This window comes from Scyliorhinus canicula, chromosome 8, assembly GCF_902713615.1.
Source record: "Scyliorhinus canicula chromosome 8, sScyCan1.1, whole genome shotgun sequence".
Classification (NCBI taxonomy): Eukaryota; Metazoa; Chordata; class Chondrichthyes; order Carcharhiniformes; family Scyliorhinidae; genus Scyliorhinus; species Scyliorhinus canicula.
This window is the reverse complement of record NC_052153.1, coordinates 5,993,794-6,007,000: the sequence shown is the minus strand read 5'-3', so window position 1 is coordinate 6,007,000 and position 13,207 is coordinate 5,993,794. Positions and strand designations below refer to the sequence as shown.

The 13,207-nt window shown below is 46.5% G+C and overlaps 1 protein-coding gene across 3 annotated transcripts in view; it reads right to left on the bottom strand.

The window, feature by feature from the left end:
• The window catches only part of fam189a2 (family with sequence similarity 189 member A2), a 115,592-nt gene that overhangs the window by 88,441 nt on the left and 13,944 nt on the right, over nucleotides 1–13,207 (bottom strand). For all 3 annotated transcript variants that reach the window (XM_038804085.1, XM_038804086.1, XM_038804087.1), the window contains exon 2: nucleotides 10,445–10,501. In XM_038804085.1, the coding sequence (XP_038660013.1) occupies nucleotides 10,445–10,501 (57 nt within the window). The remainder of the gene's footprint in view (nucleotides 1–10,444; nucleotides 10,502–13,207) is intronic.

The window sequence follows — 13,207 nt, the reverse complement described above, 5'->3', positions numbered from 1 at the left end:
CACCCACACACCTCCAATATCAAACATCCCAAATTACCCTCCCACCAAGTCCTCACGGAGCTGATTACCATCTGTTACAACAAAACCTATACTTGCTGGATTTTAGACTGATTATGCAGTTAGGGGAATATGATAAAACAGGGAATACAAGGTGCTGTTGCCAGGATCGACCAAGACGGGCAAAGGGCGGCTTCCATTGACCCTGAAGATTCCTGTCAGTGTGAATAGCCAGCTTGATAGTTAGCCCAATTTGATTAATGTTTCTTCTTGGCCACTGGTCTGGACTGACACCACGCACTTGACTATCACCCCCATCCATCAAAACAATCACTCCCTCCACCACCGACGCATGGCGACTGCCGTGTGCACCATCTGCAAGATGCACTGCCTCCTTCAACAGCACCCTCTAAACCTACTCCCTCTACCACCTAGAAGGACAAGGACAGCAGATACCTGGAAGGCCACCATCTGGAGGTTCCCCTCCAAGCCACACGTCATCCTGACTTGGAAATATACCAGCCGTTCCTTCAATGTCACTGGGCCAAAGCCCTGGAGCTTCCTCCCTATCAGCACTGTGGGTGCACCTACACCACATGGAGCGTGGTGGTACAAGAGTGCTGCTCCCTAAAATTACAAATGTACAATAAAATGCCAGAAATTCCCATATCTTGTGAATTAATTGAAAATAAAGGCCAATTATATTTTGCCCCGGCCGGACTGCTGGTGGAAGTGTGTTCTTAACTTTGGGGCAACAATTAAATTGCGCCAAACAAGTGGGAAAAGAGAAATTGGGGAAACCGAGGAGTTTGTCTTCAATGCAGTGACATGCCTGGGCAGCTGCGGACAGATGTGTTAAGCTCCATCCACAGTTTGTGGGTTGTAATAAATTCCTATTTGACAGTGATCCTGTTTACAGCGTGGGCTGGTGTAGCCAATAGTTTGTCAAAAATCTATCCTGGTCCACTCATGTCGACGCTATCACCAAGAAAGCACAACAGCGCCTTTACTTCCTCAGGAAACTAAGGAAATTCGGCATGTCCACATTAACCCTTACCAACTTTTACAGATGCACTATAGAGAGCATCCTCTCGGGCTGCATCACAGCCTGGTATGGCAACTGCTCGGCCCAGGACCGCAAGGAACTTCAGAGAGTCGTGAATACCGCCCAGTCCATCACACCAACCTGCCTCCCATCCATTGATTCCATCTACACCTCCCGCTGCCGGGGGAAAGCAGGCAGCATAATCAAGGATCCCTCCCACCCGGCTTACTCACTTTTCCAACTTCTTCCATCGGGCAGGAGATTCAGAAGTCTGAGAACACGCACGAACAGACTCAAAAACAGCTTCTTCCCCACTGTCACCAGACTCCTAAATGACCCTCTTATTGACTGACCTTATTAACACTACACCCTGTCTGCTTCATCCGATGCCAATGCTTATGTAGTTACATTGTATATATTGTGTTGCCCTATTATGTATTCTCATGTATTTTCTTGAATTCTGTTCAATTCCCTTTTCTTCCCATGTACTGAATGATCTGTTGAGCTGCTTGCAGAAATATACTTTTCACTGTACCTCGGTACACGTGACAATAAACAAATCCAATCCAATCCAATCAATCTGATCTCGCCTGTTGGTTTAATCTGCTCTAAATCCATGCCCTGGCGACAGACAAATTACAATGTGTTCAGTTCTAGTTCTGATATGGTTGATCCTCAGGGAGGCTTGTAGCCAGTGAAGTGTAAAGTGTTAACATGGTGCCCTGTGATGGATCAGACCCCGTTCATATCCTCCCAGGCTGACATTGGCTGTTATTTGATTCCCTTGAACATAGTGGCCCCTTCCTTTGCCGCACGGAGATGGAAACAACAGGCATGAGTTCCCTCAGAAACTATTAGCTCAATCTATTCATTACTCCAATTCCTGAATTGATCCCAGTCCTGTACATGTGCAATAATGTATGAAAATCAGAGGCATAGACTATTTGCTAAATGGGGAAAGGCTTCGGAAATCAGAAGCACAAAGGGACTTAGGAGTCATAGTTCGAATTCTCTTACGGTTAACGTGCAGGTTCAGTCGGCAGTTAGGAAGGCAAATGTAATGTTCGCATTCATGTTGAGAGGGCTAGAATACAAGAGCAGAGATGTACTACTGAGGCTGTATAAGGCTCTGGTCAGACCCCATTTGGAGTATTGTGAGCAGTTTTGGGCCCCGTATCTAAGGAAGGATGTGCTGGGGCCTTGGAAAGGGTCCAGAGGAGATTCACAAGAATGATCCCTAGAATGATGAGCTTGTCATATGAGAAGCGGCTGAGGATTCTGGGTCTGTACTCAACGGAGTTTAAAAGGATATGGGGGATTTTATTGAAACTTACAGGATAATGAGAGGCCTGGATAGAGTGGACGTGGAGAGGATGTTTCCACTAGTAGGCGAAACTAGAACCAGAGGACACCATCTCAGACTGAAGGGATGATGCTTTAAAACTGGGATGAGGAGAAATTTCTTCAGCCAGAGGGTGGTGAATCTGTGGAATTCTTTGCCGCAGAAGGCTGTGGAGGCCAAATCACTGAGTGCCTTGAAGACAGAGATAGATAGGTTCTTGATTAATAATGGGATCAGGGGGCAGCACGGTGGCGCAAGTGGTTAGCACTGTTGCCCCACGGCGCTGAGGTCCCAGGCAATCCCAGCTCTGGGTCACTGTCCGTGTGGAGTTTGCACATTCTCCCCGTTTTTGCGTGGGTTTCGTCCCCACAACCCAAAGATGTGCAGGGTAGGTGGATTGGCCATGCTAAATTGCCTCTTAATTATAAAAAATTAATTGGATACTCTAAATTTAATTTTTTTTTAAATAAGGGGATCAGGGGTTATTGGGGAGAAGGTGGGAGGAGGGGATGAGAAAGTATCAGCTGTGATCGAATGACAGAGTAGGTTTGGTTGGCCAAATTGTCTAATTTTGCTCCTATATCTTATGCCCTAATCAGTACAATATAATGACCTCAGTTACATTTGGGTAACATTAGGGATCGAATGAGATCAAATATTTAGGTTCTATCTCTCGCCCTATCTCTCTCTCTACATCTCCATCTTACCGCTTCTCTTTCAAGGGCCCTTGTTAAAGCCAACCTCTTTGACCACGCTTTCGGTCAGCTCTCCCTGACATCTTCCTATAATGAAAATGAAAATCGCTTATTGTCACAAGTAGGCTTCAAATGAAGTTACTGTGAAAAGCCCCTAGCCGCCACATTCCGGCGCCTGTTCGGGGAGGCTGGTACGGGAATTGAACCCACGCTGCTGGCCTTGGTCTGCTTTACAAGCCAGCTGTTCAGCCCACTGTGGTCACCTGGCTCGTTGTCAACTGTTGTTTAATAATCACTCCTGCCAGGTGCCTAGGGATGCACTCACGGTATTCAGTAAGTCCCCGTTTTAAGTGGATTCACTTCTGACGTCGTTTAGCGTCGTTTTAAAGTTGTTTCACGGTGGCTCTGGCGTGCTCAGTTGCTGTGATTTTGGTGCAGCCCGAGTGAGGGTCAGGAGCTACAGACCAGAAGGTCAGAGAGAGGAAGGGTCCTCAGCGATCAGGAAGATGGGCTATGCGGCGAGCAGGAGGTGCAAACAGCAGGAGTGGCAGTAGAATGGGAGGCAAGTAGAAAATTAGCATATTTCACTTGTATTTTTAAAGTTACTTCATTTTAAAAGTTATTCCACTTAACAATATCGAAATCTAGGAATATCGAGTGAAAAACCAACCTTAGAATGTCCCTTCTCTTTCTCCTTGAGATGGGGAATCAAGGGAAGGTCCTTTACACACAGTTGTTTCACTTTTGATAAGTTGTAAGTTCAACAATATGATTAATTTTCGAAAGATTACACGCGTTTTCTTCATTCTCAGTGAATTATGTACACTGGGAAGGAAAGTTGCTGCCGATTGAGGAAGAGCCTCTGCTTCTTTCAAAAAGCTGGACCAACTAAACCTTTTTAAATGATGAAAATGAAACTTCATATTACCAAATCTACGTAGTGCAACCTTGATCAATCTTCGTTTCACAAATAACAATTGAGGCCTCAAAACAACCCAAAAACCACTGCATCGCACAAGAGTGATTGATCTTCCCTGTCTGTACTTATCCGTAAGATGTTTAATACCCGTTGCTAACCCCGCATTTATCCAGTTGTCATCAAAGGGGTTTCCTTCAACCTACCTTTAGTCCCTTTACTTACAAAGCTCTTCCACTATGATAGAAATTCTGAATGATAGGTGAGGAGCGAATGTCGAGAGGACAGGATACCACCATTGGTGAAAGGATTGTATCAAAAGGGAAAATGATGGTCACGTGATGCCATGTTTGGGTTTTAAAAGTCAGGTGATGGCGAGGCAGAACACCAATGGTCTCGGACATTGCCAGAAATGCTGCTTCTTCCAATCCACCCACGGTTTGTTGAATTTAGTGAAATGCTGCACAGCGTGAAGGCTGGAAATAGGTGATGCAGCATCTTTGTAGAGAGAGAAAAAGAGTCGACATTCCAGGTCCGTGGGGAGGGGCGGCACGTTGGCGCAATGGTTAGCACTGCTGCCTGACGGAGCCGAGGACCCGGGTTCAATCCCGGCCCCGGGTCACTGACTGTGTGGAGTTTGCACCTTCTCCCCGTGTCTGCGTGGGTCTCACCCCCACGACCCAAAAAGACGTGCAGGGTAGGTGGATTGGCCACGCTAAATTGCCCCTTCATTGGAGAAAAAAAGAATTGGGTGCTCTAAATTTATTTAAAAAAAAGAACATTTCAGGTCTTGGACCTCTGGATGAAAAGAGGAGAGATGGCAGCAGATGGAGTTCAAAGTGAGGGTGGCGCAGTGGTTAGCACTGCTGCCTCACAGCTCCGAGGTCCTGGGTTCAATTCCAGCCTTGGGTCACTGTCTGTGTGGAGTTTGCACGTTCTCCCTGTGTCTGCTCCTCAACCTTTGAAATACTTCTTATAAATGGGGGTTCAGGCCTGGGCAGTGGGTCTCAGCACACAATTGCCGCTCGCTGCTGCACGCTGAGGGCAGCACAATGGCTAGCACAGTTGCTTCACAGCTCCAGGGTCCCAGGTTCGATTCCCGGCTTGGGTCACTGTCTGTGCCGAGTCTGCACATCCTCCCCGTGTGTGTGTGGGTTTCCTCCGGGTGCTCCGGTTTCCTCCCACAGTCCAAAGATGTGCAGGTTAGGTGGATTGGCCGTGATAAATTGTCCTTAGTGTACAGGGATATGTAGGTTAGGTTATAGGGTTATGGGGATAGGACGGAGTGGACATGGGTAAAGTGCCCTTTTGATGGGTCGGTGCCGACTTGATGGGCCGAATGGCCTCCTTCTGCACTGTAGGGATTCAATGATTCTAAGTGGGAGATCATCCACTTTGGACCCATGAACAATAGATCAGAGTATTCTCTAAACAGCGAGGAGCTAGAAATGACGAATGTGCAGAGGGATTTAGGGATCCAAATACCGAAATCAAAGTTAGTACAAAAGGCAAGTTGCCCGGGAGGCAGGATTAAGAGGTATTCTGATTAAGGTGTTTATAATGATTAAAGAATTTGGTGGCATAGACAGAGAGAAACTATTTCCTCTGGTGGGGGGGGGTCAATTAAACATTTCGAAACAGATCATAGTCGGAGTCATAGAATCGTAGATGTTTACTGCATGGAAACAGGCCCTTCGGCCCAGCTTGTCCATGCCGTACAGATTCTATCACTAAGCTAGTCCCACTTGCCCGCATTTGGCCCGTATCCCTCTATACCCACCCTGCCCATGTAACTGTCTAACTGCTTTTTAATCGACAAAATCATACCCACCTCTACCCCTGCCCCTGGCAGCTCGTTCCAAATGCTCACCACCCGTTGTCTGAAGAAATTTCCCCTCTCACCTTAAACCTGTGCCCTCTAGTTCTAGACTCCTCTACCTTTGGGAAAAGATGTTGACTATCTACCTTATCGATGCCCCTCATTATTTTATAGACCTCTATAAGATCACCCCAAAAGCCTCCTATGCTCCAGGGAAAAATGTCCCAGTCTATCCAATCTCTCCTTATAACTCAGACCATCAGGGCAGCACGGTGGCGCAGTGGGTTAGCCCTGCTGCCTCACGGCGCTGAGGTCCCAGGTTCGATCCCGGCTCTGGGTCACTGTCCATGTGGAGTTTGCACATTCTCCCCGTGTTTGCGTGGGTCTCGCCCCCACAACCCAAAGATGTGCAGGGTAGGTCGATTGACCATGCTAAATTGCCCCTTAATTACAAAAAGTGAATTGGGTACTCTAAATTTATTTTTAAAAACTCAGACCATCAAGTCCTGGTAACATCCTCGTAAATCTCTTCTGCACTTTTTCTAGTTTAACAATATCCTTCCTATAATAGGGTGACCAGAACTGAACACAGTATTCCATGTGTGGTCTTACCAATGTCTTGTACAACTTCAACAAGACGTCCCAACTCCTGTATTCAATATTCTGACCAATAAAACCCAGCATGCTGAATGCCTTCTTCACCACCCTGTCCACCTGCAACTCCACCTTCAAGGAGCTATGAACCTGTACCCCTAGATCTCTTTGTTCTGTAACTCTCCCCAACTCCCTACCATTAACTGAGTAGGTGCTGTCCTGATTTGATCGACCAAAATGCATCACCTCACATTTATCCAAATTAAACTCCATCTGCCATTCATCGGCCCACTGGCTCAATTGGTCAAGATCCTGTTGCCATCTTATATAACCTTCTTCACTATCGACTATGCCACCAATCTTGGTGTCACTTGCAAACTTACTAACCACGCCTCCTACATTCTCATCCAAATCATTAATATATGTAACAAATAACAGTGGACCCAGCACCAATCCCTGAGGCACACGCCTCAATTTTGAAAAACAACCCTCCACAAGCACACTTTAGCTTCGGTCACCAAGCCAATTTTATATCCAATTGGCTACCTCACCCTGGATTCCGTCAGATTTAAAGATGAATAGAATTTTGTTGATTTGGGGGATTAAGGGTTACAGAACCAAGGCAGGTAGATGGAGTTAAGATACAGATCAGTCCATGAAACGCAGCGGAACAGAATCAAGGGTTGAATGGCCTCCACCTGTCCCTATGTTCCGAACGTACATTTCCCACGCCTCTTGGCAGTTTGACAAGCTGAACCGTGCCCACTTCCGATTCGTCACTAGAGTTCGATATTTCAATCATTTTAAAAATAAATTTAGAGTACCCAATTCATGTTTTCACCAATTAAGTGGCAATTTAGCATGGCCAATCCACCTACCCTGCACATCTTTGGGTTGTGAGGGTGAAACCCACGCAGACACGGGGAGAATGTGCAAACTCCACACGGACAGTGACCCAGGGCCGGGATCGAACTCGGGTCCTCCCGCGCCATGAGGCAGCAGTGCTAACCACTGCGCCACCGTGCTGCCCTCGATATTTTAACCTTGACACAACTTAATCAAGCCACAATCACCCCACAGATTTTTACTTCAGAAAGAGGGCAGTTAGGAAGGGGAGACTGGGGGGGGGGGGGGGGCACGGAGTTTCTGGCAGGTGCCAAGCAAGATGGCGTTGGCCTTCCGATGCTGATCTGCTGAAAGTGCCCAGCATATCCAGGACATGCAACTGGCAAAGAGCAGGGCAGGCAAACATGCAGCGTAGCAAATGGGATCTAGTTAGCAGTCACTGACATATGTGTGTAAACTAACACCATATTTAAAAATGACATGACTGACGGAAGAACATAGATGAGGAAATGGGCCGTCAGCACTCGAGGAATTTAAGACGAGTCGGTCACAAGCAGCCATAGGAACATTGTCGGTCGATTCCTTTCATTTTCTGTCAACTAGTTTTTTTTTAAAGAAGTTGGGAGACTGGGAGTAGTGGGGGGGGGGGGGTTTGGGAGGTCATGTGATGAAATCTCCTGGATGTATGGAGAAAATGACGATCAGGATTTGTGGCACTGGTGGAGGTGGCTATGGAGGAGAAGCAACCATTGGGGGGGGAGACAGACTCGCGGTGTAGGTAACACAGCTAAACATCAGGGCACAACATGTGGAGGCAACATCCCCCACCCTGCTCCGATTTAGACAATCTATGTTGGGCTTTGACTAAAATTAGACTGCATCAGATTTTTCAGATAGGTTAGACTGAGTTTCAAAAAAAATTTGCAAGAACTTTATCGGTCACAAAAATAACCAAACATCTGATACCCACTTAAAATGTGTCTGAAATGCACACAGCCTTTTCCACTTACTTGCTGTGGTGGCATCACTGTTTTGAAAAGGAATATCAGCAGAATTTTATAAGTCTTTATCGTTTAAAAGGAACCAAAAATAAACATTTTCATTGACATCACGCTTTTCACAACCTCCGGATGTCTAAAGGTGTCTCGCGGCCAATGAGGTACTCTTTGGAGTGCAGTTACTGTTGTAATGTAGGAAATGCAGCAGCCAATTTACGCACAGCAGGATCCCATAAACAGTCCTGCAACAACGACCTGATAATCTGTTTTAGTGATGTTGATTGGCCAGGACACAAGGGATCGTTTTTTAAAATATATTTATTTATGGGATGTGGAAGTCAGTTGGCATGGACAGCCCATCCCTAAATGCCCTTGGGAGCACTTAGGAATCAACAAAATTGCTGTGGATCATACAAACATATGAACAAGGAGCAGAAGGAGGCCACTCGGCCCCTCAAGCCTGCTCCGCCATTCACCAAGATCACAGCTGATCTGATTGGAACCTCAACCCCACATTCCTGCCCACCCCCGATAACCTTTCACCCCCTTGTTAATCAGGAATCTATCCAGCTCTGCCTTAAAATAGTCAAAGACTCTGCTTCCACCGCCATTTGTGGAAGAGAGTTCCAGAGACTCTCAACACTCTGAGTGATAACATTTCTCCTAATCTGTGTCTTGAATAGGCGACCCCTTATTTTAAAACAGTGACCCCCTTAGTTCTGGAATCTCTGACAAGAAGAAATATGATCTCCACATCCACCCTGTCAATACCCTTACCTTTCTCCCTTTGTAGCCTCCTTATGTCTTCTTCACAATTTACTTTCCTACGTTGCGTCATCAGCAAATCTAACAACCATATGTAGGCCAGACTGGGTAAGGGTGGCAGATGTCCTCCCCTAAAAGGGACCAGCTGTCAAGGTGGGATTGAACCGGCAACCCTACTCCAGCAATATTGCTACTAGGCCACCATCTCCCCATAGACAAAATAAAAAAATCTAATGCTCTTCTATAAATAATTCCAGATCTATGTATCATGCGACCTGCATTTACATAGCACATTGAAAGCAGCAAAACTTCCCGATACACTTCATAGACGCTATTAACAGACAAAAATGTGACATAATTGTACACCAACAATTGCAACAATGGACCACGGAAACTATTTGATAGCCTGAATCAACACAAACACTTTGATTAGCAGAGAGATGATCCTCCCTAATCCACACATCCCACTAAAATACCCAGTCACTGTTTGTTGTCCAGATTCAAGTCCTGTGAAGAACATGAGTCTTCAGGTGAGATGTGTGAAGATATTTAGAGATCAAATGATAGCACAAGCGAGTACTTTGATGAAGTGACAGAGAGGGCAGGTGGAGGGCAGGTGACAGCAGTGTGGTTGATGTGGATACGGACTTGCTAAAAGCATTTGTTAAAGCCCCACATTGTAGATGCGCTGTCGAAATTGGAGGCCGTGGGTTTAAACGGGCAGTGGCTGCGTGGACCACAGACTTGTCCACAGGTCAGGAAGCGGAGAATAGTGCTGATTGCTTGTGTGTTAGATATGGAAAACCTGCCGGACTGTGGGCTAAGATGGGGAGGAAACCTTTTGACGTAGGGAATTGTTGTGATTTGGAATGCGCTGACTGAACGGGCGATGGAAATAGGTTCAGTAATAACTTTCAAAAGGGGGTAGCAGGGTGGCGCAGTGGTTAGCATTGCTGCCTCACGGCGCTGAGGTCCCAGGTTCGATCCTGGCTCTGGGTCGCTGTCCGTGTGGAGTTTGCACATTCTCCCCGTTTCTGCGTGGGTTTCACCCCACAACCCAAAAGATGTGTCGGTTAGGTGGATTGGCCACGCTAAATTGCCCCCTAATTGGAAAAAAAAATGAATAATAACTTTCCAAAGAGAACTGAACATACGTTTGAAGGGAAGATGTTGGCATGGCTGGGGAAAGAGCAGGAAGGAGTGAGTATCTCTTTCAAAGAGATGGCACTGACACAATGGAGCGAATGGGATCCTTCTGAACTGCGCCATTGAATGATTCTCTACTGTAAATATCTTGACCATTCAACATGTGACTGATATGGGGAACAGAAGCCTAAAAATGTGTATACGCATGTATGCATGTCAGTGTGTGTGTATGTTGGTGTGTGTGTGTGTGTATATGTATGTATGTATAAAAGTTCTCCTACCAGAAGTAGCATTGGCCTTTTCCATGTGGTTAATCCCAGGATTCCTGAAAGGATCACCTGTAAATGAATAGCACACTTTAAGTCACGGGGTAATTTTTGGGTTCAAACACACTTGAAAATAAAAGCACCTTTACGAAACAACAATCGACCAGTTTATCAATGTTGCAAGAAATTTCATCTGGATACCCTACCTAAACTATGTAAAAGTGAGGCCACAAAGAGAAACCTTCTAACGGAGTCAGGGAACGTAGGAAACAAGGACAGGAGGAGACCATTCGGCCCCTCAAGCCTGGTCCGCCATTCAATATGTTCGTGACCTACCATTGGCCACAAGTTCTCTTTGTGACCAATGGCGTTCAGATAAACATCAACATAACCTCTTCATGGGGACTGAAAAAGAAAGAGAGGTGTATTTATGAATTGGGACAGATTGAAATTAGATCAGAGAGGGTGAAGGGGACTTTTAATGGAACCAAAGAGAAAATGCTGGTAAATCTCAGCAGGTCCGGCAGCATCTGTAGGCAGAGAAAAGAGCTAACGTTTCAAGTCAAAGCTTTGACAAAGGGCCATCTGGACTCGAAACGTTAGCTCTTTTCTCTCCCTACAGACGCTGCCGGACCTGCTGCGATTTTCCAGCATTTTCTCTTTGGTTTCAGATTCCAGCATCCGCAGTAATTTTCTTTTATCCGAGGTTTAATGGCGATGTATTCATGAAATCACAAAGCGTTGCGATGGAGTAAATGAGGAGAAATTGTCCCGGGTGGCGGGAGGGTCGGTAACCACAGCAACACATTTAATGCGATTGGCTAGAGAAACAGAGGGAGCCTGCCAAAACACGTTATTAAAAAATACACTCACTGTCTGTGTGGAGTTTGCACATTCTCCCCGTGTCTGCGTGGGTTTCGCCCCCACAATCCAAAAATGTGCAGAGAAGGTGGATTGGCCACGTTAAATTGCCCCTTAATTGGAAAAAATAATTGGGTAATCTAAATTTATAAAAAAAAAAATTAACAAATACACTGGCGTGAAGGGGATGGAGTTGAGGAGGGAGGGCATTTGGTGACCCCCATAGCGGGGTGTCATTCATCTGGGTACCGTCGATTTTGGAGCCGGGGGGGGGGGCACTGATGTTGTTGAGAAGAGGAGTGGGGAGGGTCCACAGGGTTATTCTGAGATCGGTAGGCCCTTTAAAAAACGGTGACGATCTCGGAGGAGCCAGACCTGCCGGCACGATTAGGCCCCGACCCTCTCAATGCCAATCACGCCCCACCCAAAAGAACTACTAAGTGCAGGAGGATCCCGATCGAAATTGCGTCGGAACAGCTGGCACGATTCCCGCCAATATCTGCGCCCGAAATTACGGGTAGTCATTTTTTGGGAGAATTGTGCCACTTGCTGTCACTGCAACTTACAATTTGCTTCAAATTAGCAGACGAGGAAGGTTTCTGTTAAATAAGGCGTTCACAAAACATCTGGAAGATTCCTTTAGGTTGACCGTCTAGTCCTGACGTGATGGAAGTTGCCATGGTGACGGGCTACAGAGGAAGCTCCGACGACATGATCCACTTTGAGCTCATTAAGTGATGAAGAGGAACTGGTTTCTAACACTCAGAGCAGCATCAACACAGACAATTTTACTAACTGCCTATGTTCTGGTTCAACACGTCAAGATTCCGTGTCCGTTAATCCCATCAGCTTGAGCCTGAACAGAGAATGTACAGCACAGTAACAAGCCACTCAGACCAACTGGTCTGTACCGGCTTCTGCTCCACATGAGCCTCCTCCTGACCCTCTTCACCTAACAGATCTGTGCCTCGCTGGCTAGACCAGCACCTATTGTCCATCCCTAATTGCCCCTTAGGAAGGTGGTGGGTGAGCTGCCTTCTTGAACCGCTGCAGTCCATTATGGTGTAGGTACACCCACGGTGCTGTTAGGGGGTTCCAGGACTTTGGCCCAGCGACAGTGAAGGAACGGCGATTATATTTCCAAGTCAGGGTGGTGAGTGGTTTGGAGGGGGATCAATCAAGTGGTGGTGTTTCTAGGTGTCAAGCCCTGTCAACATTTCACTCCAAACAATGGCAGAAATATGGCAAGGGAAAACTGCGATTAAAATGATCAGCAAAATTCAGGAGTAGACCGAGAGGCGGGGGAAACGCAAATGTTACAGGTTTCGGGATTTCCATCCATGAATAATATTTGTGTTAGCTATCCCCACAGATGGCAGCAGTCTGAATCGTTTAAAATGTGCAATATTATAGAGCATCTCGAGCAATGCGCAATGTAGGACATACGAACAGGAGGTCATTGAGCCCCTTACCATCCAGGCTGATCTGTCACCTAACTCTATCTCCCAATTTTTGCTCCATATCCCTTAATACCCATCCTAACGAAGATTGAACAGTCCCAGATTTAAAATTTACAATTGATCTGGCGTCAATTACCATTTGCGAATGAGAATTCCAACCCCCCCCCCCCCATCCCCCCCCCCCCCCCCCCCCCCCCCCCCACCTCCTGTGTAGAAATGTTACCCAACTTCATTCTTAAAAGTTTGGACTTGAGTTTTTAGATGGCATTGCAGAATCTTGGGCTTCCCAACCAGCGGAACAGTTTCTCTCTAGACGCCATTCCCGCTCCCCTTAGTACCTTGAAAACTTTGATCAAGTCACCCCACACACCACAAGCGACACACAAGTCTCTCCCCCAGCCTCGATGCCAGAGGGAATTCCCGCTGTGCACACTTTAGCCCAGAATTTGTGGCTGCA